General features: G+C 39.1%; 3 protein-coding genes across 6 annotated transcripts in view; 2 read left to right on the top strand and 1 right to left on the bottom strand.

The window, feature by feature from the left end:
• The first annotated feature begins 480 nt into the window (after window positions 1-480).
• On the top strand, window positions 481-5,922 carry Sas-4 (spindle assembly abnormal 4). The gene is made up of 4 exons (XM_046613703.2): window positions 481-1,212; window positions 1,523-5,050; window positions 5,156-5,351; window positions 5,551-5,922. The coding sequence occupies exons 2-4, from the start codon at window positions 1,536-1,538 to the stop codon at window positions 5,680-5,682; spliced, it is 3,843 nt and encodes a 1,280-aa protein (XP_046469659.1). The 5' UTR covers window positions 481-1,212; window positions 1,523-1,535; the 3' UTR covers window positions 5,683-5,922.
• On the bottom strand, window positions 4,636-27,714 carry lace (serine palmitoyltransferase long chain base subunit). Of its 3 annotated transcripts, XM_046613713.2 has the most exons (12): window positions 27,502-27,714; window positions 14,142-14,545; window positions 12,916-13,086; window positions 12,414-12,568; window positions 11,732-11,877; window positions 11,415-11,633; window positions 10,705-10,868; window positions 10,469-10,630; window positions 10,077-10,339; window positions 9,198-9,327; window positions 8,958-9,108; window positions 4,636-5,676 (listed from the first exon to the last, which is right to left on the bottom strand). In XM_046613713.2, exons 2-11 carry the CDS (start codon window positions 14,307-14,309, stop codon window positions 9,001-9,003), a joined length of 1,686 nt encoding a protein of 561 aa, XP_046469669.1. In that variant the 5' UTR covers window positions 14,310-14,545; window positions 27,502-27,714; the 3' UTR covers window positions 4,636-5,676; window positions 8,958-9,000. The 3 variants fall into 3 exon arrangements, with proteins under 3 accessions (XP_046469669.1, XP_046469667.1, XP_046469668.1); XM_046613711.2 differs by lacking the exon at window positions 4,636-5,676 and having other exon boundaries at window positions 6,622-9,108; window positions 27,502-27,713; XM_046613712.2 differs by lacking the exons at window positions 4,636-5,676; window positions 27,502-27,714 and adding an exon at window positions 15,740-15,998 and having other exon boundaries at window positions 6,622-9,108.
• The window catches only part of Rtnl1 (reticulon), a 46,711-nt gene continuing 35,033 nt past the window's right edge, over window positions 16,202-27,879 (top strand). For both annotated transcript variants that reach the window (XM_046613705.2, XM_046613706.2), the window contains exon 1: window positions 16,202-18,433. In XM_046613705.2, coding sequence (XP_046469661.1) covers window positions 16,738-18,433 — 1,696 coding nt within the window. In that variant the 5' untranslated portion in view covers window positions 16,202-16,737. The remainder of the gene's footprint in view (window positions 18,434-27,879) is intronic.

Below are 27,879 nucleotides of genomic sequence, written 5' to 3' on the forward strand. Positions count from 1 at the left end.
TTTCGCTTCAGAGAGCGCTACTAAATCAGGGACACAAGAAACGCGAGTGTGACCCTTCTAGGTTTCTCGGCAATTGGATGCCGCACACATGAAGACTAGAGATAAGGAGGCCGAACCAGTCCCCTGACACTCACCAGTGCTCGTATACTAAAAAATTGTACGCGTTTTGTCCGCGTTTTTTAGTTCCTCTACGTGGCGCTAGTAGACTTCTGACACGCTCGCTGCCCTTGCTGACCGCGCGCAAGATTGTCAGACAACTACTAGCGCCACTAGTAGTGGAGATTGGCGGCAGAATCGAGGGACATTTTGCGAACCATTTTAGCAGCGTGTGTCAGGGGGCTGGGCCGAACGCATATGGCGGAATCGTCGAAAAGTGGTTCGTGAAAGCGATGAAAGATCTTGTAGTTCGGGATGTATCCGCAAGCGATACCAGCGCCTGGTTACGAATAGCATACATACGTGAGGATCGACGATTCAAAATCACCGCGCTGACGGAGCCCGCAGTGGTAGTGCCGCCAGGCGGTTACAATCCGCGGATCGTTCATCACTTTCACCGACCATTTAGCTAGCATTGCGTTCGGCCTCCTTACCTCTAGTCTCCACGGCCGCACACTTCACTCGAATGGAGAGATGTCGTTAAATTCTTGAGGGCACCACATGAGACGTAATAAGAATAAAAGTCAACTAATCGTTACGGGCATTACAAAAGCTACGCTAATCGTATGGCTTATTTTGAATTCCGTTGCTTTGACTGAACATATTTGAGAGACACAAGCTTGGAGCATACCGTATACAGACATACATGCTCTAAGGACACAAGCCATAAACTTATGCACAGACCATGCGGGAATTTGCTTTCCGGCGCAACCCTGCCAACTTCTCTCGGCAGTTGGCAGTGCCGCATTTCTTCTTGTAATTCTGTAAACAAGCAGCATGCGAATTTTTAAAATATAACGGATCTGTGCTCACCGAACAATAAAATGTAGCTTATGACAGTATTATTCCTGAGAACAAGGTGTCAATCGAGCATTAATCGATCTCGGAATTATAATAGCTTAGTAGTGACTAAATAATTCTGACATCAATTTGTAAAAAGTGAAATAGTGTTTTTGACGGTTGGATTTGATTTGCGATCAATGAACTTGATGTATAAGTCGATACATTCACATTTCATTACCACCTACACCATTCTAATCCTATATTTTTAAGAAGGTAAGTGAAAAATTATGGATATTATATAACACGTATCTTATATTTAATCTATCGTAATTATGTGACAGTGATATAGTAATTCTCCCAGGATTTAAATACTGTGTCAAAAATCTTATATCTTCATGTTTAAACGGCATCTTATAAAATTTTGTGGCAGATCGTTTTCAAACAATCTTCTGCATCACAAATAGTTTCATCGATGTCACAAACAAGTCATACGAAAAAATAATGTAAAACCATATAATCAACTATATGGAAATAACAATTATTTAAGATAAAATTAATAACATATCAACAATTTTCCTTATAGATCCTACATTTTGATGATGGCCTTGGAAGCATCAATAGTGGAACGTCTCCAAGAGTTGAGACGCTGGCAAGTGCAGCAGCAAGAAAGATTGCTTCAACACCAGCAAGAGCAACGTGAAACCTTGAGCCGTGAACAAGTCCGCATGTATCAAGCACTGGGCTTGTCTGTTCAAGACATAAGCGGCGAAGAAAATAGAAGTATTGATCCTGTTTTCAAAGATTCCCTAGAAGAAAACTGTGTGATTGATACAGCTACAATGAAACATGAGAATCTCCTGAAAATTCTTCCTGCAAATGCTGACCCTATAAAACACTTGTCACCTCAAAGGCAGCACGAATTGCCCTATGATTCTAGCTTTAGTTCACCCCATCAACATATCGTACCTGACAAAAAGAGTGTAGATACTCCTGAAGCTACTCAGTTGTCAAAAAATTTTGAAAAACAGGTTTTTGAACTATGTATTGATGATTCGTTGAGCATTGCTGCAAGATCAGATGCTTCAGATAATTTGGATGCCATTGCTAATGATAAAAAGGATAGCAGGGAAGTTAACTTTAGGACAGAGTTAAAGGAGGCTTGTAAAAGTATTCCAGAATTATTAATCGAAGGTGTAGAACCATTGCCACCAGACAAGCCTAAAAGGAAGTCCATCATTATAGACGATATTCCCGTTCCATCTCCAAAAAAGGATTTCCACACTTTGCTTGAGGAGAGATTAAGGGAATCTGAAAATGAAAAGTCAATCAATGGTACTAACGCCAAGAAACCGGTGAAAAGACCATTTTTAAAAAAAGGTCAAGGATTGGCCAGATTCAGATCGGGTGCAGCGGCCTGTAGCAGTTCACAACGTTCAAGGCCACGTACCATGTCACTGCCTAGTACGGTCAAAATGGAAAATGGAAAGAATGTAAAACCCCATTCTGATAAACCTGGGGAAATATCAAAATCTGTGAAGAAGGTAGCCCAAAAAACCGTTTCAGTACAGAAGAATTGTTTTCCTAACATTCCGAACAGAGCTCAGAGCAGGTTGAGTCTGAAAAACGTGAAACCACCTGTCAGAGTTCGTAGCAAATCGATGTGCAATCCACGGGAACCACAAACGGAGAATAATACCAAACATGACACCTCAGACATTGAATCTAGGACTAAAAGAGAGCTTGAAGAAGTAAGAATTTTTGAACTTCTCGAGGAGAAGGCTGAGAATTCTAGTTTTTGTTCGACATCAAGCACAGTTGTTGCTTTGCTGCAACAATCCGTTCAATCAACGCCACTTAAATCTAAAAGCGTTAGCAAAAATAAGGTTTCGACGTTGGCACAGAAATGGAGAAGTAAAGAGCACGATATTAATGAAGATTTGCTACTCGCCGAAATAGTTTACACAACACAGAGCAATAATTCTGCTACTACCTACACGAAACATCAGCAAAGAGAAATGTCCGAAAATTCGCCACTCGGAAGAGACATATTAAACTTGGAGAATCAGGCGACTGATAAATATGAGATGCTTGAAATTTTCGACGAAAATTCAGCTGAAAATATCTGTGAACTTCCGTATGGTACTGATGTTGATCCTAATTACGGAACTGACTATCAAATAAGTGAGGAAGCTCATTGTGAAAATGAGAGAAATATTGACCATCAAGTTAATTACGAAAAAAATACTAGTCTGCATGTTCGATTTTCAGAATATAACGAGTACAAGACAATGACTGATACTTCCACTATATCAATGGTATCTGAAGCATCACGAAATTATTCTGATCAGAGGGCGTGGAGCGATTGTTCGGTCACTACGGATTCTTCAGATGCTGATGAATCCACTTCTGTTATCGGAAATAATCAAATTAGAAGCTTGAAGGGCTCCATGGAGATGCCATCCAAAGTTATCCAACCACGGCAAATGAATTCTAAAAATTACACAAATCATTATTACAATGACAATTCATCTTCAGATCTAAATCAAAATCAGCAAGAAGAGTTTAATGTTAAAGAACAGTCTGAGGAAAAACATCGTGATGATGATATCAATATTTCAGATTCAGCATCAGAGAACTATGATAAAAGTGAAAACTCAGAAAGTGAAAACTCAGAAACTGAAAACGAAGGCTTGTCATTAGCAGACGCGACTTTGATCGAAGAAGAGTTGACTTCAATGCAAACGGGAGAAGAGAATGGCTTGACATTCAAATCAGAGCTTTTAAAAATTCGATTACTGGAATTGGAACGAGAGATCGAGATTTTCAGAAAGGAAAATATAACAGTAACAACGCTGAAAGAAAAGCTGCAGGAGGAACGGAAAACATTGGAGCGTAATTTGAAGGAAAAAGAGGCCCATTTCGAAGAACGTAAACAAAGGTTGGAGAACGCTACCCAAGAAGAGAGGAAAAGATTGGCTAGAGAAAAAGCAGCTCTAGAGAATCGGTTGAAAGATGCATACGTCAAGGCTCAGCAGAACAAACAGGAACGGCAAGAAGTTCAAAGTCTGAAAGATCAATTAGAGGAATTGAGAGATGAAATGAACCAGAAAGAAAGCAGATGGAATGCCGCTCAAGCCAGGCACAGAAGTCAGGTGAGAATTTTACAGTCGGAAAATTCAAAGCTGAAGCAGGAAGTTCAGAAACTTCAAAATACACGAAAATCAACAACGAAAGTAAGGCTTCATAGTAAAAGTGTTATACCTTCAAACACCAAAGCTATACATCAAATAAACAAGGCGTTAGAATCACAAAAGCATCTGCCACGAAAGCAGGACTCGTCTTCTGACGAGGATGCATTTCTGGTGCAACCAATGATGGAGGCGATGCATTTGGACGAGTTGAACAATGAGGATTGTGACCAAGTGAATTCCGACGGAAGCAAAATGATCGTTTATGACAGAAGCCAGCTGGGATCAAAGAAGAGAAACTGTACTGCAAGGAAGCGAGACTTGTATGAAAACCTACTAAAAGATGCAACTATAGGCTTGAAAGAGAATGAGGAAGCCACGCAGAAGGCAGTCCAAGGCATGGAAAATGAAAAGAATTCATTTAAATGTAACGAGCTGATTGCAAGACCTTTACACGAAGCAAATCAAGCGAGAGATTTGTCTGATAGAAATAATTTCGAGCAAAGGGACAGCCTTTCGAAAGGTGAGAGTGAGAGCATGATTGGAAAAATAATTGACGCCGATAATGAAGAAGGAAATGATGGTTATGCCAACAAAAAGAATTCATCACTGAAAAGTTCCGCGAGCAGCAAGGAAACCATAGGTACTTTCAAAAGACAAAAGTCGCCGAATGACAAGAATGGGGTGAAAGTAGACAAACAAGGTATAAAAGAAGTGCGACATGCAGATGGTCGCGTTGAGTTCTGGTATGCAAATGGCAATGTCAAGAAAATTTCTGCTGACGGCATGGTCACAAAGTTGATTTACTATAACGGAGATGTTTGCGAGAGCAGGGAAGACGGCAGCGTTAAATACTTTTATGCCACTACAAGAACCTGGCACACCACAATGCCCGACGGACTGGAAATTCTGGAATTTCCTGAGTATGATGAAGTTACAGTTTCGATCTATTTGTCACTATCTATTGATTAGACATCGAATCGAGATTAGTTTTATCATTTACTATTTGCAAATCTTGCTTGCCACAGTGGACAGGTGGAAAGGAGATCAAAGGATGGAACTGTAGAAGTATCGTTCCCTGATGGTTCCGTCAGAATATTGCAGTCCAACGGGACAGAAAAATGGGCTCTCCCAGACGGAACTTTAGCCGAAACTTCAGCAGATGGTGAAAAACTCCTCATTTTGCCTAATGGCCAGCGGGAAGTCCATACGAAGGATCACAAAGTAATAATTTGTACATGGATCACTTCATTTTTTTAAATTGCTCTGAATATTTCTTCGTCATAGATTAACTAATTATTTATTTCTTTTTTGTTTAATGCTTATTTTTTCTCATTTACGCTAAAGATATTACTAGCATATTCAATTAATTAAGCATTCGTGTTTTCTTAACTCATGAAAAATATCGCTTTCTCGCAATCAGAGGCGGGAGTATCCGGATGGAACAGTAAAATTGGTCTATCCAGACGGTTCCCAGGAAACACGGTATGCTGGTGGCAGAGTAAGACTCAAAGACAAAGACGGAAACCTTCTCATGGACTCGCAGCATCTGTAACATATTAAAATAGAGAGTTTTTAAGACTGGATTTAATTAGTTCGTAGGTATATCCATGTATAGATTTATGTGTAACTATATATGTACAATCATCCTTACATGACAGCAGAGCATTACCGAGAACTTTACTGTATTTTTTTCATATTTTTAACCAACTCGTTTATGGTAATCTGGAGAAAAGTATTTCAAAACATTGGAATACTTATTTTTTACTTTGTGTAATAAAATGAAACTGATTGATCTATGCATATTTACCTTTCCAAATACCTATACCCACCGCAATGTCGAGTCTATAATAATCACTCATCTTAACATCGACATGTTACGTGAAAAAAAAAACATTTTAGGGACTCTGTCTAAGAAAACGTACAATTTATCTATGTAATAATAATGATAATATTATATTTTACATACAATTTTTTTTTTAAATACTAATTAATAATTATTACAAAAATAAAATTGTGATAGGAATGTGTAAACTTGCAAAGAGAAAGACATAGTAGCGTATTTTGAGTTTGAGATTAAAAGATATGTATTTAATTATAATCTGTGCATTCCTTAAAGAACTTTGAATTCGTACATATGTATGTATATATTAGGGTGTGCCAAAAAAAAACAATTTTTTTTTCAAACGCGCATCAAAGTTTCGGTAGTGCATATCAAATATAAAATCTCAGCCAAATATTAACTTTTAATATTGTTATTTAGAGGTACCTATTTTATATTTTTCGTTTTCCATTTAAATAACACGTGAATAAAATCGGAAAATTTTTGCATTTTTTTCCCCATAAACTGCTCGACTTATAAACTATCTAATTACAGATTCTTACAGGAAATTTCATTCTCTATAAGAAAGTACTGAGATAAAATGATCACCCATGAGTTTATATGCGAATATCTCTTATTTATTAATATCAATATTAAGAGTTCATATTTGGCTGACATTCTCTATTCGAGATACTCTACCGAAATTTTGATGCGCGTTTGAAGAAAAAATTTTTTTTTTTTTTTTTTTTTTTGGCATACCCTAATGTATGTGTATATATATATATACACATATATATATGTTTGTTTTTTTCTTTCGTCTTTTGTATTTTTTTACGGTAAAGATTGTTTAAGGTTCCCTCTGTTATATATAATAATTATTTTATTTTCAATTTATTTCTTTAATGAACGATATTTTATGCTATGTTTTAAAATTCAGTACGTATTATTGATAATAAAATTTTTATAGACAGATGATAAATCCGAAATAGTTCACATCCTGCATCCATAATTTTGACCAAATTGACCATTTCATTTGCTAAAACTTTTGAAAATCTCGTACCTGACTTTTGCCTTGATTCGATTTTGAAAGCTCAGAAATTGGATATAATAATGTATATATTTATGTATAGTATTCTTTGTTCACCCAACACACCAGAGTTGCGATATAACACTTCACCAAATATGGCGATATACACTTATGGCACAACAAATTGCCCGTTTCCTACCAGCCGAAGTTACAGGGGTTAATCTATTCATTCTTGTAAGCATATAATTACAAATGTTATTAAGTATTAATAATACGAATGTAGGTACATAAATTGAACGTTTCTGTGATTTGAACTGAGCCAGTCATAATAACTACAACAGAAATATTATACTTGAAAATAAAATATTACACATTATCTTATTATACACAAACCGATCAATTGGATTTCTGTTCATCGATTTCATGTAGATTGAAACAGCGGGCCTTTATTTACAACACTACTTTTAATACGCAATTTATGAAATTTAGCAGATCACAATGAATGGTTTGATCAACCATGCTACTTTCTTTCCACATGAATCAATTAAGCAGTACCGGATTTTATATTTTGTCTGATTGGAAAAGAAGCGAAGAAGCGTATTTCAGCTATAATACAAATTATACAATCTATTAATTTCGAAATTTGAAATATATAAACAACGTTCGAAAGACCACGATTATACATAGATTCGTGCATGATCATAAATCTTTGTACTAACACATTCACAACAACTAAAGTCTAACGTTAATCAGACAACAAAACAGTGTCCCACTAATTGTAAAGCAATTTGAACGACTGAAGGATGTATTAACTTTGTGAGACCATTTAAATAAGAATTTTTCTGAAACAGATTTCTTTGTCGAGGTACTTCTTAATTCTATAAAACATTGTAGAAACTATGCCTTAAGTCGGTAATGGATTATATAGCTATCTATAATCGTGATTATCAATAACCTTAGGGGTCGGAAAGTGAGTACATTATACTTTGCGTTGAATGATTATACAGCATTGCGTGTCTGGAGTTCGTTGGTTCTTCATAGTCCGCCCAGATCATCTAGGGATCATTAATAATATCCTCGAGAAAAAATCGCGTGAAAAAATATGGAGATAAGAATTTACACCTACCACTATATTCTACGATAATAAGTCGCACCACATCGCGCTAGGCGCGCTGGTCTATAAGGCAACATTAACTGTATAATTAAAAGCTTTGGCGACATTGATGTTCACTAAAAAATTCCATACATCAATATTGAATTTCTCTTTGCCTATAAAGTCCGATGTACATACAGGTAATTATTCAGTGGACAAAGCGTTCGGCATTTGTGCCGTTTTAATACCGGATAAAGAGTAGGTAATATTATTTCTTTGATGAAAACTGATTTTATGAATCGTTTCGCACCGTAAGTCAAATTTAGAAATTATAAACTGCACCTTCAATTGACAGATACTATGATATGTGTCATGTAACATTAAAGGTTTTATATTTAAAACAGGTGATATAAGATACTCCGTCCACTTTGAGTTTACATCCGTTTACTTTTACAGTTGCTACCTTTGATTTTGAGAAATCAATCACTTGTGCCAGCACATTATGATTAGCCTAAAATAAGCTTCGTTTACGTCGCAGTCAACTTGATACATCGACGGTTTAATTAGCTTTGATAAATTCTTCTGACTAGTTAATATATTCCCCCAAATTCAGGCTTACAAGGAAAGGTAAAATAATCCCGTGTACTTTCAACGTTTCCGATCTGTTACTTCCGCTATATGCTTTTTCGTGTATGTGCTAGAGTTTTATTTTTGTTCTCGCTCTACGTGTTAGCCGGTTCTTGTATGTATATAGATAAATAATTAGGAGGGTAACTTTTCTTCAACTGTTACTGTGAATCCGACTTCTGCCGTTAGTGACCTGAGGTACTAGGGTCTAAGTGAATAAGGTGACATCCACCCCGTTAGCCATCACAAGAAAAGCTTTACCCTAGTATTGAACGTTCTAAACCAGCTGAGACTACGAGGCAGGTCATTCGGTTTCGCTGTCTGAGTAATATTCTATCGGATTTGGATCGCGTGGTTTCCTCGAATATCTGAGGCCCAGCGTGTCAGCAATTTCTTCAATGTTTTTTAAAACCTGTAATGAGAACAGAGCAAAATATGAATACTGTACTGCTTCAGAAAATACTGCCAAATATTCGATTATAAATTGTTCGAATTACTTACGTAGTCTAACTGTTCCTTTGTATGCGCCGCTGATAGGCAGAAACGTATTCTGCCCGCCATAAGCGGAGTGGCTGGAAAACCGACGCCAACCGTTGCGATTCCGTGCCCTGTCAGCGTTCGCACCACGGTTCTGAAAATTGTTTTATAATCGTAGTTTTCAATAGCCATGATGTCTAAAACTTAGGGGGCTGTAAGGAGGTTGTATATACTTTCTATATCTACAGGAATATCAATACTTTGTTGGTAATTTTATTCCGAGATGGTCACACGTCAAGTGTTTATCAAGCTGTTACATCTGTAAGCTAGGGCGATTATTTTGGAAAGGCACAAAACAAAGAAGCCAAAACTATGAACAAGAGCTCCGATTTCGATTTTACATTTCAAACCATTGGAAAACGTTGAAAAATTTAACATACTGGTTCTATCTCACCCCACGATAGCTTATGTTGTATGAAAAGCTTTTTTACGAATTTGCGGAAATAGATTTTTTTTCTCTCAATAGTCAATTTAATACCGTTATTTGTTGATCAAAATGTATACTAGCACAGTATTGAAAAATTGAATATTTAACGGTACCAAAGTGATAAAAAAAAATAGTGGTAGAACTATAGAAAATTGACTTCTAAAAAAAAGACTAATCGCAGAGTGAAAACGAATAAATACGCCAGATTATTGAGCATTTTAAAACTATTCGAAATGAAAAATGGTTATCTGAGCTTTTGTTTATAACTTTGTTCATTATTTTGTCTTTTTAGGAAAATTATTGTAGCTTACAAATGTATCAATTAGATAAATACTTAACGTCAGATCATCTCATAATAGAATTACGAAAAAATGATTGATTTTCAATCGAAGAACATACTTGAAGGGCCAACTTACCCGATTTTTGAGTAGAGATAAACCATCATAGGCACTACTGGCGAATCCATGTTACCATAAATAATCACGCCGATCTGATTGAGCCTGCGTCTGAAATATCTTGTGTTTCTGGCAAGCTGTTTCGTGCGATTGCGTCCCGCGTCTGTGCCGTCCTCTCCAGCTATGATACGCATTGAAGTGATAATTTGCTGTGCCACTGGTGGTGACATGGACGAGGCGTAGGTATGTCCATGACTGTGTACTCGTAAATGATCAATAAGTTCCTGAAAGAAGAATTTTGTCAATCAAGTCCAAAGAACAGTGAAGCAAATTCCAGGTGTGAAGGATGCCAAATCATTAAAACATGAACAATCATCTAATCGTTCTTATATCTCATTGTAAGTGTACCTCACCTTAGTGCCAGCTATGTACCCGCCAGCAGAACCAAAACTTTTCGTGAAAGTTCCCATAAGTATGTCGACCTGTCGAGAATCGATTCCATAATAGTCGCAAACCCCTCTACCATGGGTCCCCATAGCGCCAGTGCTGTGCGCTTCATCGAGGTACAGATAGGCCTATCAAATTAAGAACAAAAGTGATTAGCCATGAATTAAGTTATCAGAGTGTCTGAATTTCGCAGAGAACTTACCTTGTATTTTTTCTTCAGTTTCAAAATGTCAGGAAGGTGAACGATGGAGCCTTCCATGGAATAAATACCCTCGACGATAATGAATATCTTTTTCCATGGCTTGCCGCTACCGGGTTGCCCATGTACAATTGCTTCCCGCAAACACCTTTCGAGATGATTTGTATCTAGAACAAGCTTTAGACGTATTACCTGCGATCGTAGCCGCTTTGAGTAAGGTATAACTCTTCGTGTTTCCGGAGTTTTTCAGTTCATTCCTCGTTAGTCTAGTTCAAGATTCTATACCTAGCTTGATTCTGAAACGTAACAGTCTTTTGTGTATTTTGGACTATTAAACTTCACTTGGTATTTTGGACCAAAGCCAGAATTGCGGAACTGGTTGAAGCTGACAGTCTAATAAAAATAAAATTTCATGCTCGTAAAACCTTAGGCAAGACATTAATCAGTTTACTACTGGTCTTTTAATTTTTTTTTAACACAAATCAAAATATTAGGCTCATCGGAATTGCCTTGTTAAAAAATACCAGATTGTGCATCAAGGAGGCAGAGCGGGTCGTTTTACACTATGCATAAGTTTGCAATATGAGTCATAGATATTGTGTACGAGCGGAAGACAAATATTGCAAATTTGCGTAAACTATACTAGTGTAACAGAAACTTCATTTCCGCATATTGAATAAATACCTTTTATCTTTGAATCAGGAAATACTTACTATTGTGTTTGAAGACCTTGGTAACGGCACCTGATAATCGAAGTCCGAGGATAAGAGAGGCGTGGTTTTTTTCGTCGCTGAGAACTAGGCACCCCTTGGTAATGAGGGATGGTAAGTTAAGAGAGTTTGTCGCGAATCCCATTCCAAATACAATTGCATCTTCAACCCCGAGAAATTTGGCAGTTAATTTCTCCAGTTCATTGTGAATTGGCATGTTACCTGAAACAAATCACACCGTAGTAGGTAAATATATATTTTTTTTTAATCTTTCGACTCCATCCTTACAATCAATATGACTTTATTGTCGACCTTCTTACCTAGTTCCAGACGCGTGCTACAGCTGGCACAGCCATACTTCTTGAGCGTCTGGATGCTTTGCTCTGCACATTTCCCAGATGATTCTGCAAATCCGAGGTAGTTGTAAGAGCCTAAATTTATACACCGGGTTTCCGTTCCTGTGAATCTGTAACCAACAATTAATGAATGCAAATTTTGGAACACAAACTATAACGCTTCAATCAAATTCCACGTGAATATACAGTAAATGAAAAATTAATTTACGCTATGGGCTTATTGCCAGTTTTGGCAATTGTTCAGACTTGTGAGTTAATGAAATGTTCAACGTTAATCATCGCACTGAAGATGTACTGATTAGTTAGAAATGAAAAGTTGCGTATAATCACAAATTCATGATTTACAGTCAAAATAAATCGCAAGCATTTGTGATTAATTCACTATCACCATTAGCTGAGCATTATTGATCAGCTCACAAGTCAAACTAGGCTATCCAACCAACGTAATATATATCTAGGCCAAGAAGGTGTAGGGATGCAAGATGGAGGCAAAAATGGTTAAGTAGGTCACAACTTTTTTCTCATTGTGTAAGAAACTGTTAGCTCAGGATTTTGGAGAATGATAAATAATCAGCAAGTTCACATGATCACAACATTCACAGTTCAATTCTTCTGGTGAATAACAGCTGTACGTAATTAAACTCACTTGAAGGACCAGCCGTAATCGTGAGTAACTCGGTCTTTTAGCGTAACTTCTGCACCGGGTACGGAGGAAATTGGTCGATTCCAACAGTCGCGAATTCTCCGGTAAACATATCGTAGGTAGAATACCTCAAATTGATCATAGAGTGGAGCGTAACCCTATAGAGAAGTATATGAAATCAATATTGCATACAAGAAGTAACTGGAGGAGTGAAGATATGATTTCATCGTATGAAAATCATATTGCAAGGCAATAAAATTATGTATTTGTGATGATTAAAAACTGTTTCACTGAATAATCTGATAAATTTAATCTCTAAACAGATGAGCCACTGAAGTATTAGCATTTGACCCAAACGGCAGTGCTAATGTGAACTACACAAAAATGTTTCACATCAATATTTAACAAGTTGTATTGCACACCGATTAACGACCAAATGCAAATTACTCTAGTTCAGTGATTAAGATTAAGGTATTTTACAGAATAAATACACAGACTGTTGTACCTTTCTGTTTTGTTCTTGAGCCACTTTCGGCGTGAACAGTAATTGATTAACAAAGCCTAAGAACATTAAGAAGTAAAATCCAAGGTGGGTAAGAGCCGATGTTATGAAAGATATTTTTTCGAACGATTCTTTCGACTTGTAGCTTGTTGGTGTGTCAACAACTCTTCGTTTCTGAAAAAAAAAGAGCATTTTATTTTCAGCCATAAATGCCCATAAAGATTCTGTGATGATTACACACTGTGGTATTATTACCATTGGTGAAAATCATTTGATGAAGAGACTAGAAATACAGGACTATTGCACTACTACTAGTGAGTCAAATTGCTACGTTTGTATAGTTTCGTCCAGGTCTCCCCCTGTGCCCCCCCCCCCCCCCCCCCATCACTATTCTACCAAATTACATCTAGAGTTGAGGATCAGAATGCTAGCATATATTACACTTGAAAATTTAGAAATCAGAGGAATAGTCACAATACGTATTTTTTATAGTTTACACATTTTTAACAGTTTCTAGCTCACTGACTGCTGAAAAACGAGTTTGGTTGACCAGTCATAGCGAAACAGAAAAAATAGAAAAAAGGTAAAGGAATAAAGTGTCCAAAAAAACAAGTTGTGTTCAGCATTCTTTCAAAAAGTAGTAACCATCCGTATTATGCATGTTAAAGTGTATTTTATAAGTTAGCAAAACAGACTTCAATGCCATATTTGATCATTTCAGAGTATGATGTTTTATCTTTTATTTCTGAACTGCTGAACGATGCGTGGTAGCCATAGGCAAGAGCATATACTGGAAATTAATGTACTTAAGGAACGACGAGCTCTGAACCTACTTGAGAAACAACATCTCAACTATGGAGAGTAGAAACGTGAACTCCTTTAGGCTCGTAACGATGTGTGTCGCAAGTTGTACTAGTAATATCTTATCAGGAAACCGGGAAAATTACAAACATAAATTTCGCGGAAACACCCAATGACGTTCATAGCTTATCATAAGCAAGCATGACCATCCAGTGTGCGGATCGAGGAGCAATTTACCGGTGCGAATTGGACATACATTTTTCGAAAGCCAATTACAGCAGCGCGCATCACGCCTTACGCCGACCTTCTTAACTGTCGCGTATACCGTGTGAATTTAAATTCTTTGCAAGAGGGAGGCGTGAAATGACCTTCCGATTAGTGATACCCTAATGTCTTTGGAGCACACGTGACGGTGGAGTATGACTTACCCGAACGTGAAGATCGCTCGCGAGGCTTGCATAACCGTTTAGTTTTCCGTTCCCAATAGCCGGGTGGGTGGCAATGCCGTTTTTCAACGATATTTCAGGGTCTTCATCCTGAGTGGCGGCGAATGCAACGCGAAACCGTGTGGCAGCCATGTTATTCACAAGAGGCATACTTATCCGCCACTGCTGTGGACACTCGGCAGTTCCCACCGCAATGCCTGCAGTACCGACGCCTGCGCGTCACCGTCTTCCCCCGCTCTTCTAGCGTGTCCGCACTCCACAATCACCGCAATCGCGTGATACACGGACGTCTTCTCTCCTCTTGGCTCAGCGGTCAGACTCTCAATCCCCACGCACTGATTAGTCTTCAAGGAACAACATGAGACTTCCACCTCGCTTCGCTTCACCTAGAATTCAAAATTATGCGATCTTAAAGTGCCTGAAAAACTCAATTGTTTCGAAGAAGAATCGAAATTGTACACCATCGTAGCTATAGCAAAGAGCATGTTTTTACGTGTGTTCTATTTATTCCATTTTCGTAATCTCCGTTCATTGAATCGATACAAGGCGAGACCTCCTCGAACTTGGGTTAGGATTCAAAGACATGATTTTGTCTGTATTTCATATTTTTTAGGGTCTCTGAAAATTGCACGACCTGTTAAGCTTGTTTGCTTTCAGTTGAACTTTTTAATTCTTCAGGAAAATTATTTTACCTAGAGGGTAAACAGCTGTCTGGGGGACGGAACACTGCGGTCGTAAGAAATAGATCGCTGACAAGACCACAAAACCATTGCGCATTACTTCAACGCGTTGAAGCCGGTTTGCTTTACGTACGATGTAGGCTCGGATATAGGCATAACTGTCATTGTGCAACGAGAAATTGAGATACAGTGTGAAGATTAAAAGGAAGATTCATGTGGAGTTTTCCATCCTCACGGTCATCTGGCTGCTATCGCAGACACGATTGATTTTACATTTCTGAATCTGACCTAGGTATGACGTAATTTTCAGTATCGATAGACAAACCAACCTTACTGAAAACAGTTAGAACGCTATGTCAATTATAAAATTATAAACACATGCAGGTACGTACTAATTACCGTCTCTATTTTTATATGAATAGTGCATTGCGCCAGTTCTGAGCGTTAAAAACCGCACGACAATTAACGAGGTGCGAGTTCGAAAGCGGCATGAGTCACCCGCGGACGGTCTCGTTGCAGTCTGGTGGGGATAACAGGGTCGTCAATGCATGGATGTTCTCCCAAATAGATTTCACCAACTTGAAATTATTTACCCTGTCTATAAATAACTAACAAAAGTATCGTTGATCAGACCGTTTTGGTATGATCAACAATACTTTGGACATGATCCAATGTATTCATGAATAACAGAAACTTCGACGTAAGTGTGATGGCACAAAAAGTAATTTGCCGTACGCCACAGAACAGTGGCAATTGTGCAAATTTCATTAAGTGAGGTAAGTATTTTTCTCAGTATATTGATAGATCGAGTTAGGAACATGCGATTACAGTTGTGATATTCTTTGGACTATGTTATCAGTCAATGGCGTTGGAAATAAAGGCAGGTAAGTGTATATTTACTTATTGCGATCAACCTTGATCACTGTGTCGAAATAAGACGTCTCCTCATCGGGGATTCTGATCGTGAGCCGTTAGACGAAGGGTTGTAGCCATAGGTACCAATGTCATAGGCGGAAACCCCGTGGCCACGTCAATGTGCAGTGTTTTCTCTACCTAGCACAATGGGGTGTAACATGGGAAACATAACGCGAGCAATCTCACATCTTCGCAGAAGTTCAGGGTTTGAGGGTCACCTTCGCGTAACGCCCCTGCCGGGAGTTTTCGAACGGTTTGTGGAATTGCCTCGATGTGAGGTTCACGCTTCGGCGAGGGCGGAGCAAAAAATGCAACGAAAGGAAGGTGCCGGTTGCCGGCCGGCTATGGAACGAGGGACGTTGCGACGCGCCGGAGGGGGACATTGGGAACCCGGCAACCGGGTGGGAGAACTGGCACTACCACATCGACGCGGAGACGAGGACCGCGTAGTGAATCCGAGTGGCTGCTGTTGGTGCCGCTCCCTCGCCTTGTTTGCCTGACTAACTGCCCGTTGTGCGCGTTGCTGTGTGCGCTGCATTTTGCCTGTCTGTCTCTTCATTCTCTCCTCGGTTCACTCGTGTCTGTGACATTTGACAGCTGAGACACGCGAAAAAATTCAAGAACGAAAAGGGATTTTCTTCTTCCGGTTAATTGCGTTAACCTCCCCGTAAATCATTTTACCCAATAATCAGATAAACGACGGACTTCCAGAGATATTCCCACATCGCTCTCGCCCATGATAGCGGCATTCGCGGTACGCAATCGTTCGGAAAGAAATATCACAGTGTCCGTTCGACTTTGACACGTACAAGTTCAGAAGAAGGGTGTTGCTGATACGCAATTGCGCGTTGTGAATATTTTGCTCCGTTAGAAAGGAGACGAGCAGTTCCTTGTAAAAGCACTTTTTCGTACAAGGAGGATTTGTGACAGCGGGAGTGATCGAACCTCGTTTTTAGGTGGGAAAACTCGAATCAATAAAAAGTATGGATAACTTTCAATTACCGAAGGAAAAGGTTGACAAGGTCAAAGAAAATCCTCTTCATCCGGGGGATGCCGACGCGGCTAGCAAACTAAAACGAGATCACCACTCACTCGACGACTTCGAACACCTGGAGCACGACACCTCGCCCATACAGGAGAGCAAGGATATGGCCGCCAGCTTTCAGGGCCAGCAGGATCAGGCGGTCCCGGCGCAGTTCGTCGACGTGCCACGTGCCGTCGGCGAGGTTCACCCTGCCTCAATCGATAAACACGACGCTGTGCCCAACTCCCAACGAAGTCTGCTGGACTCGAGCTTACCAGCTGACGAAGTCTACCTGCAGCCTGCGCCCGTAACCCCGCCCCCTTCGGCTGATTTTGCGAAACGAACCCTGGCCGACGTTCTCGACAAGCCAATCAACGACGTCGATGACATCCTCGGGGAAGTTGCGAGCTTTGCGCAGGCGTCGAAACCCTTCCACCCTTTCCACCCGACACCCCTGCCGCAGGGTGCAGACCCCACGGCTGCGTCTCTGGCCTTTATGGACAGCGAACGATCACCACAAGCTTATAACCCATCGCAGCCGACCTTAGCTAAGGACGTTAAACCGGCTGAGAGTCGTCCCCAGGAAAATCTATTCGCCCAGGATCCGTTGATCACGGAAATAAAACCCGAGAAGACGTCTGCACCTGGCGTAAGCAAGTCGGTCGCAGAGGATCCTGCATCCCAGCTCCAGCACGCTTTGGACGCCCGGGTTGGCAAGGCAAAACCCAAGACCACCGAGAAGTCTGAATCCTTCGAAGAATTGTTTGAAGATATCGCCCAAGCTGCATTGAAAATGCCAGAGATCCAGGACATCATCGATCCAAAGGAGGACCTCTTCGGCCTGGAAGATATCAAGAACGATCAGATGCACGGTGACGAGGCATTGGAGCGCGACCTGTTTGGACCAGACAATGACGCTTACGGACAAGTTAAAAAACCAGACACGATGCCAGCGACGCAAGATAACTCGACCAAACTTATGGAGGGTCTGAATTTGGGCAACGTCGAAGTTAAGACCGTGAGAAAACCTGAAGAGGACTTTTTGGGGGAGATAAAATCCTCTGTATTACCGGAGCCACAAAAACCACCAACGATCGACTTCCTTAAGGACGATTCTATCCAGGACATATCCAAGGAGACGGCGGTCAAACACGTGCAACAGCAACCGTTTGAGGACGATTCGTGGAACGTCGTAGAGAAGCCGGATAAATTTGAGAAGTGCGAACCCCTGCAGGAAAAGTTCGATGACCGGGAACCAACTCCGGAACCACCGAACAAATCGCTGCCGCCTATACCGAGGGATGCGTCACCGGAACCAATCAGCTCCGGTACGCCGGAACCGTTCCAAAGTTTCGCAGGTAAAGGGGCACCCTCGGCCCCAGAGAAATACGAATTGTCTTCTGATTTTATTGCGACGGAAAGTGGCGGGCAGAATAAGTTCCTTCAAACCGGTGCCGAAACCGGCGATTCGGAGTTCGAATCGGATCCAGAATCTTGTCCTTTGCCACCGTCTCGCCTAGCTCAACCAGAGTTTGCGACGAAGACGGAACCTCCCAAAAAACAGGAAAAACCAGACACTTCTGCGGGCGTTTGTTACCGAAAAGATCCAGTCGAAGAAATCGCTCCTAAAGAGATTTTCCGCGAAATGGGATTAGGTGAGTAATTTTCTCTTCCTCTCTCTCTCTCTCTATATATATATATATATATATTATATATACACACGCATATGGTACATTGCGATGATCCGAAATGAGTTTATATCTGTTCTAATTATGTTCCTTGCACTCGTATCGCCGATATTTTGCAAAATGAAAGTTGACGGTAATTGACATTGAATTATTACCGTCAGACAGGATTACTTTTGTTTGTGTAGTGACCAAAGAACAACGACGAGTCCACTTATCGCAGTTCATATCTAACTACATACTTCAGAGAGAATGAAAAACGCAAAAATATAGTCTGAGCTACCTGATAGATAACAGAAAAAAATCTGAGGCTGAAATTGGTAACGTTAACGTAACAAAACATCAGGGCGAAATTTATTATTATGCAACGTTAGAATTACTCTTAAGGAATTGGCTGTAAAACATATGAGTACGTTTCATTTATTATGATTTACTAAATTTCGAACAATCTTAAAAGTGAGAAGTGAAGATTTTTCCTAAACATGCATCGTAGCAGTAACGTTACTAACTTCAACCTCATAAAAAAAATAACGACATTTACACTGTACCTGTTGAACTTGTAAGTTCGAAATCTGATTCGTGAGCATTGCGTGTAGCATCAACTAAAATGTTGACTGAGAAAGAAATTTACACAGAATTATCATTACATTCTAAAACACCGAGATACTGAGCTACAAGTAATTAGATTTTGCGAGCAGACTTGGTGATAATTTTGCATGTATTAAATAGAACTGAAAAGATCAGTCTAAACGTAATCAGAATCATAAAGGCATACCCTGTATCATTACAAAATTCGAATTATATTATCATGTCATGGATTGTCCCAAATTTGTTCTCGTCGCCGAGTTGGAGGTGACCGTATTGATCTTCCCCTTTTAGACATTAAAGTTTTAGATGAGTTTCATAAGGATCCAAAGAGAGAAAGAAATCATACACCTAGCGACATGTATGAGCGTATAACAACCAGCGATACGAATTGCGTGTCAGGTGTGTTGGCGAGTCGTGTAGGTCATACCACGTGACCCTGTGACTCACAGCCATTTCAATTCTTTCCGAAGAACTGTTTGCCTACCAGTCTTATCTTCATCGATTTTTCGAGTCATAATCATCCAGAAATTCCTAACACCATAAACGAATGCAAGCAGGAACGTTTGATTCATGAAGTAAATCGTTAGAAATGATATGTATCATAATGTGAGGCTGTGTAGACGAATTTGGGGGACTTTAGGAATTGTTTTAATGCTTGAAAAAATTATTCGTCTCGGTCAGTAAGCTTGCTGCAACGAGTTTTATGCGACTTAAATAGAATCCGGAAGTGATCTTCAGTGGAAAATTTGGAACATCAGTGTTCCGTAGTTGTTAAGTCTTATTTCAGGCGATATTCATCCTTTGAGTGACATCTGACGCTTGCATAAGGGGTTGATAGCCCCAGTCTATACGCATTTCTGAACAAAAACAATCCAATACATTTTTATTTGACGCAGAAATGAAGACACGGCATGGTTTCTACGAAATTGCAATAGTAAATTCACAGAATTCATGCCATTTCTTTATTTTTGCGTCAAATGACAATGTGTTGCAGTATTTTTGTTCAGAATTGTATATAAATTGGGGCTGTTAAGCCCTTTTTTACGTTTGTGATACGTGGACTTTGATATTTAGAAATATATACGGCAAGTTCGAAATCGACTAGGGCGCCCTAACTAAAAACGATTATATGCTGCAAGAAAGTGGTAGATCTGTCGTCGTTTCGTCGAACAGAATGAGTGGAGATTATTTTTACATTGTGTGAATAAGTTACGGTAGTAATTCTGAGCTGAAGAACCGGAACAAACTCCTAATGCCCAACTCGAATACGTGCCGTTTTTATTTTTTATAGCGTGATCTATACGAATGAAATATCCGTATAGTATATAAATAAACATATAGGTATGACACGCGATGCGTCACCCCACGATTAAACAACGCAGTTGCAGACTTATTGTTAAATTCCTTATAACACGCTAAATATAGGTTTATTTCTTTATAGTTGAGGCTCGCCGAGTTCAACGCGCATAGATTCTTTTGTTAAACTGTTGTTGTATTTTTGAGGGGTAAATTTTTGCCATACATGTCTAGATATTCGTTCACCCGTTCACTGGTACGGCATTTTAACGGTTCATAACGGAGGTTCATAATTATTCAATCGACGTGTGTACACAGTGCTTGTCTCTGCTTTCCTATCTATAGCATCTCTGTACACGTGTAAACCGAGTGTGATGCAAACGCATCATCATCATCTCATCTGCACGCGTAGTTTTTTTCAATGCGCAAACATCGGTTCAAACCTATTTTTCCTCGTCTCGACTTCGTAATGATATTCACAATACAAGTGGTCCAACTACTTGAAGGAGCACTGCGAGACGGTAAAAATATGTATGTGTGTACCTGTAATCATGAGTCATACAATCACTATTCAGCCCTCACTTATATTCAAGCCGGTTACGCCGCAAGCGGAATCTCTATTTATAGACTAACCTAACCTAGCCGCTTCTTGTGAATGGTAAATTATAAGGGCACCGGTACAGGTTGACCCACATAATGATTGTTATCATTCGTACTTTAGGGTTGATTGGAATTTAGTCTGTTAATGCATCAGTCGAATTTACGAGTGAAATTTTCAAGTTACCGGGCTTATTATCAAAGTCTATTAATAAACGTTACTAAACCGATCTCGAAGTATGTGTCACGCATTGATTCACTTCCCCACTACTTGAATCATCTACCTGTAGAAAAATGCGACGAACACCCATAGAGCCATAGGCACCTGCGTTCGTTGATGTAAATTCGTTATTGTAGTGTCGATGAACCTAATTCGATTGTGAATGAACTTCGCAGGCTATTTCTGACGCTCAAGAGTCTCTGTCTTCTATTCGTTGCCCTTAGGTATCCAAGGGCTTCTATATCAGGGACTGTGTTTTTTTCTTATTTGCAAACAGGTTCGATTCATTAACTTGAACCGTCGTTCATCGCACACATAAACATCAATTTTTTAAGTACCGTTTGAACGATCGATGAGTGACACTTCTGTAGGTTAATGACACTCGAGGATTTTTAAAACTGCAGCTACAGCTTTGAGAGCTGCATTAGTGACGTAGCAACTGATTTTGAGATTTTAAACCATACTATAAATGGGATCAACGGACAAGTGGAAAGAACTCCATCGCTAACGAGGTCGACCGCGACTTCCAGACTTCCGCTTGGATACGGGTCTGCTGATTACAAGCTGGTGATTCTCCGCACTGCCGTTCGAAAAGCCTCTCAGTTATGCTATAGATATATTGTTTTCCGTCCGCCTTCATTTACTTCTAGGGATTTGCGCTTCTCACGGCCAAATGATACAATTAGTTGGCGGTTACTGTTCTTTTTCTTCTTTTACTTTACTCATGTCTCGGAGGGTCTTGCAGACCCTTTAATACCCGCAATGCGGCGGTAAACCGAGCCCTTGAACTTGATACTGGAGCGACCCTTGAACTTCTGAATCATGTAATAACCTATAAATACGTATAATGAACACGGTTTATATACCACATGTCAAGAAGAACCGTCTGAGGACTCTCTTCGAGCACCTCCATAAGCACGCCAGCGTTACAGACTGCATGCATGCTCGCCGTGATAATTGTAGCGTAACATTTTAAATATAGACACGTATAATGAACGGTATAAAGATACAAGTAATACACATATCAGGAGATCAATGATCTATGGTAATCAGTGGTTGAACAATTTACATATGCTCTGGAATTGGCTGCGGTCGTACAGTCAACAACGATCAGTAACTTTGAATTACAGTACTTTGGCATTTGTATACAGTTTGCTGTGAGGTTATCGGGCATGATGACAACTCCGTGAAACGTGCATTCGTCATCATATCATACAACTGTTTTTAGACTGAAGTTTCTAACGTTAATGTAATGATACATCTTTGAAAAAAATCGTTATTTTACAAGTTAAAGATCACTTGAAATTTAGTAAACTATTAATATGGCATCAAAAAACTAAGATTTTGTAAATTCAACTTCTTCAGGTATTCGAAATGTGCAAAATAGTAATTTTTGTTTCAATGTTGCGATACATTAAGTCTCTGTTCTACACCATTTACCGTCGCCACTATTATGTATACCATGGGTTCATTGATGACTGGAAAGTTCTATTCTTTATACAACTGATTTAGATTTGTTTTTATAATTCTATTAGTGAAATGAAATCGTTAGAATGTCCTGAGTAAAAATATGCAAACAAAAATGCGGTATCTACACTCAGTGAATAGTCATTTAAAAAAGAAGGTAGAAAGGCGCAAAAGAATCCCTTTGTAGGAGCGCAACTTTTAAGAGTGCCATCAGGTTATTAATGACTCAGGTGTAGACCAAAGGGTTAACGTTACTAACTTCAGTCTCGTTAATCGTTGGTTCCCAAAGATAGCAACGAAATGGTATATGGTAAATATTTACCTTACACTACCTTGCGGTGGTGGTAAAAAATGAACAGAAGGACGTGCGAGATGAGCGATTCTAAAATTGGAGACCAAAGTCAACTGCAGTATTAATAAACCGTAGTCATATTCGTCCACAAGTAACGGTCACTGCGCATTTCCAGAAAGATTGCCATAGTAAGTTTCGACCGCACCCTTAGCCAATATCCCCTATTGCGTTCGTGGGTTGGGCCTCGCCCAGCTGGAATGTGAATATCATGTGCACTCATTTTAAGTAAATCGATGTACAGAAAAAAGAGTCACACGACAAGCATAATAATATTAAAGGCACGTCGTCGACGGCAAAAATAACGCAATCTGGCAAAGAAATGCGGGGGATTGATTTCGACGAATATTGTCATTTTTTCAAACTTGTTATCGATGCCGGGTAAAGGTATACCATGGTTTTTCGTGGATAGTAAACGGTAGGGATACCAACATAATACTCGCGCGGACTAGTGGGATTGCGTTCAACCATACCGGAGTATGTCTAAGACACTCTTTCTCTCTCGCTCTGCATCGTGATTGGCTTGCGCAATTCCACTAGGTCGCGAGAGTATTGGGTTGGTATCTCTAACGTTTACTACCCACGAAAAGTCACGGTGTTAGATACGAACGAGGTGCAGTATACCTTATAGGAAGCAGCCGCATGTTGCATGCTTGGGTACCAGAGTGTAAGCTACGACCTTAGTAAGGGAGGAAAGCTACCCAGGTTCACTATATCGATCGTTCGAGGAAGCGCGAGGGAAATTTACCTGCCAGAGCGATCTGGGGGAGGGAGCAGCCACGTTGGAAGACGTACATTTTGCTCTTATTACACGTTTTATTACTAGTCACCTTCGTCTGGTATCTTGCCAATGGCGAGTCACTATGGCTAACCACAGTTTCTGGAAAAAAGGAATTGTGCGTGTTAACCTACTACATACGACATCGCCTAAGGATTGTTTTGCGAGTTATTTTTACTGTAAAAACCCATAATTTTGATAATTTCCTTATCATCTCCTTGAACCTGTTGTTTGACTCGATCGCCATCGGGAATTTCTCAGTGTTTCCCATGGCAGGGGTAACTTCTTCAACTGGAAGTTAAAGACCTTTAATATACCATAATTAATGCATGATCTTATCTCAATTATCAGGACATAAAAAGATACCGACATTTCTGATTCTAAATAAGTTCAGAAAGTTTGTAAGGAGATTCCTCTGTTTAACACGGACTTGGTCATTCTATTGTGTTCTAAATCGCGGTGAACGATTTTCTCAAGGCGAAACGTATATAGTTACCATAGGGTATAGAATTATATTGAGTAAAGCTACATATGAAAGATATTCCTTTATACGCGCGTGTGTATATCATGTTCATCGAAATTGAACTCAATGATATGGATTTCGTGGTTTCAAACATGACGTCGGTAGCGGATTTGATTATATAGACGATACTTGATTTTTCCTGAAAGAACTAGTTGATCGAATTTTATCAATATTGCCATGGCGATATTCGAATATTTTGATTAACACTTGATAAAAGAAATTAAATACTTTGACAAATCGTCTCTAAACGGGGCGTCTGAGCTTGAGCAACGTACTGAGAACAAATTATTCCCCCAATTTGCTTGGCGACGCGTCCTGTGCACGTCATTGAGTAAACAGGATTAACTTGGTGTGGAGATTTGAGCAGAGCGGCTAAAATTATTTCGAGAAATGAGAAGTCCCGGTGAATTCTTCGCTCGACCTGATCCGCGGTCTTGAATTGGCACACTTGAATTATTTTTACACGTGATTTCACGATTTTCGCTAACTCAGTAGCCGAGTCTTAGGATATAAATCCGAGGACCCAACTGAACGATTCCGGGTTTACTGGCCTATTCTTTATTCTATTTGCTGCAGAGTTCCATTAATCCATGAACGGAACTTCTAATGTTTGAAGCCAGATTACTGAGGCGAAGGTCTACATGAAGAATCACATTTACAAGTTTTCTTGGTGAATATTATCTCGAAAGAATATTCCGTCGAGTAATGACGACTCAGGTCTTTGGGGTGACTAAATCGAACTGTGAGCAACACAACGCTGAGAAAGTTTTTTTCGTCTTAAACACTTCGTTCAACCGTATCGATGATTCAACGATGACGCAATTCACTTCGTTCAACCGTCCCGATTACGACCGTTTCGATGTTTTGATCGATTGTGCGATAAAGAGGTGTTACAGATAACTTCGATATAAATCTGTCGAAGGTATATCAGAGCAAATATCACAGTGTATTCATCGTCCTGTTTTACCGACACTCGAAATCACAGTGGTCGGCAAGCTAGAGCGTGAAAGTGTAAGTGCTATCATATTCAAGTTTGTCCAAGTACGTTCGAAAGTATCAACCTTTGATGAATAATGCACCTTTGACAATATTAAACCTCGTTTTGACATTTTTACCCTGTCGAAGATTGTACATCTATTCAAAATTGATACTGGAGCGACATATTTCTATTTTGTTTTTGTATTATTTAAGGGTTTTAGTCACGGTCGCATTGGTACGTAAAATTATTTGTTATTGATTTTGATGAAAATTCTGCATTCCACTTTTAAACATAACCTTCAATGTTAGATTGTTCAATTTCTTTTATCGCCATGAAGAAACTTTCCAGATATTTTTCAAGGGAACAACTCTGCCGCGTAATACTAATCTGTCAATGTCAAGTGTGTACATTAAGATTAAATTACAAAAGAATTTTTTAAACTACGGTCCAGGTTTCGATTTATTGATAGAAAATGGCCGTGAATCTTTTTGCGACCGTTTCCTGAATGTTTTTCCACTTTTTTAATTAATCCAAATACTACCGACCAATCAGAGCTTTGTATTTGTTTTAATAATTGTGATGTAATCTTGTTTTTCAAACTTTTCTTCTAATTAATTTCTCCAACAAATCATTGAATCGATTAAATGATGTTTATAACAAGTAGAAATTGAATTGCATAATTTTGTTTTCTGCTGCTCCAAAAGCGATTATTAATATTTTGTGGAAATCTTGGCTTTTGATAACTATGACCGTAAAACGTGATTATTTGGATGTTAGAAAAACCGCGTCGTATGAGTTCCGGTTCATCGACATTGAATATGACTGCAATAACGACTTTCTAATGAATTTTTATTATTGGATTCTTAATTTCAAGTAATGACCAACCCTATCATGTAATTATAAGCGATTATGAAATACATGTACGCGTATTATGAAATACTTCGTAAATTTCGATTACGTAACTCGCTTCTTTATATAAGAAATAACGCCGAAAAATTTCCTAGAGCGGGGTAACTCAGATGCATTTATGATTATAAAACGTGTTGAGTATTGAAAAATTACACTGCTTACACGGTATCAGTAAATTGAAAAATAACTTTAAAGAAATGAGTTATATACCTCGTTCAACTCACGAATCAATTACTCGATGTACGTGACACGTGCCATGATTTACGAATCATATTGTCAAGACATTCTTCTTCTAATTCTAGATCATATTAATTCAAGCTGATTACAATTCCCATTCAAACACGCACCAGTTGAAATATATACACGACCGAGAGTTAACTCAGGCTAATTTAGGCGGTCTTGCCAGCCAACCAGTCAAGACAAAGACGACGATCATGCAGGTACATACAATACTTTCGAACAGAAACTTCGATGCAGCTATTTCTTGGATAAGTTGCAGCATCTATGTGATATATGGTAAATTTGCTTGCATGTATGCAATTTAGGGTACATTCCACTGAAATCCGCTTACTTTTCGGTAACTGAGAGTACATTTTACTCATCGACATGTGATGTCTGTTTCTTTGCAATTGGTTGACTTTTCACCAATTTTTCCAGTTCTGGACCATCAGTCAAATTTCAATCCCTAAAATATACTCTCAAATGCATAAACCTTGGTGGATTTATCCTATGTCACATTGTTCATGAAACATTTCTACGAAATAACCTCCGATCATGATACGTGGTGAAGAAAACAGAAGAAAATCGGCTTGTTCAATTCACTCAATCGTGTTAAATTGCAAGTAACGGCGAAGAAGATATATTAGAAAAATCACGAGGTTGAAGTTAACGTTATCGTAAAGAAAGATTGTAAAAATCAAAATTTTTTCAATTTTATAATGATTTTTAAGGAGTTAAGATTTCGAAATATCAGTGCGTGTTGTTTTCTTACGGTTTACCAAATTTTAAGCAATTCGAAAATCGTGAAATAATGGTTTTTCCTCGATATGAATCGTTACGATAACCTTATTAACTTCAATATGATAAAAAAACGGCAACTGCTTTCGACCTCACCAACAGTATATTATTCTCATAAAACATGCTCGTTTTCCTCCAGCATGTGAAGATAAGGTCGTTATCTGCATAGGCACAAACCACTGTGCCACATGAATTTTTAAAATAATTGTAAGACAGTTGCAAATCATGTGGTATAAGTGATGGCATAACGAAAGTATAAATCGCGTTAATGGAGTTGAAATTTCAGAGGAAAAAAAATTGAAAACAAAAACTCACCCTTCTCTTTTTCCTCTTCTTCTTCGTTAAACAAAACAAGAATAATGGAGAAGGCACTGATAAAAATCTACCAGTCAATACAAACAACCTACTTGGAGTTTCAGCGAATGCGAATGGTGAGTGGAACGCGGAAATGAGGAAATAATTAACCGAATCTTTGTAGAACCGAGAATGAACCGCACTTGGTGCCGCCTGACTCGGCACTGTGTGACCAAACCGGAGGCACACTTCCACGCACACTTCCACACACAAATTCCCTGTTATTAGCTGTAGGCGTTTGTCTCCTCCTATCAATTACCCTCGTCTCGTGTTCAATCGCGATATTTCCAACTTACATTTCTACCTCTCGCCTGCAATTCTTGGTTCGTTCAGACGACT

Source organism: Neodiprion pinetum, chromosome 2 (assembly GCF_021155775.2).
Source record: "Neodiprion pinetum isolate iyNeoPine1 chromosome 2, iyNeoPine1.2, whole genome shotgun sequence".
NCBI lineage: Eukaryota > Metazoa > Arthropoda > Insecta > Hymenoptera > Diprionidae > Neodiprion > Neodiprion pinetum.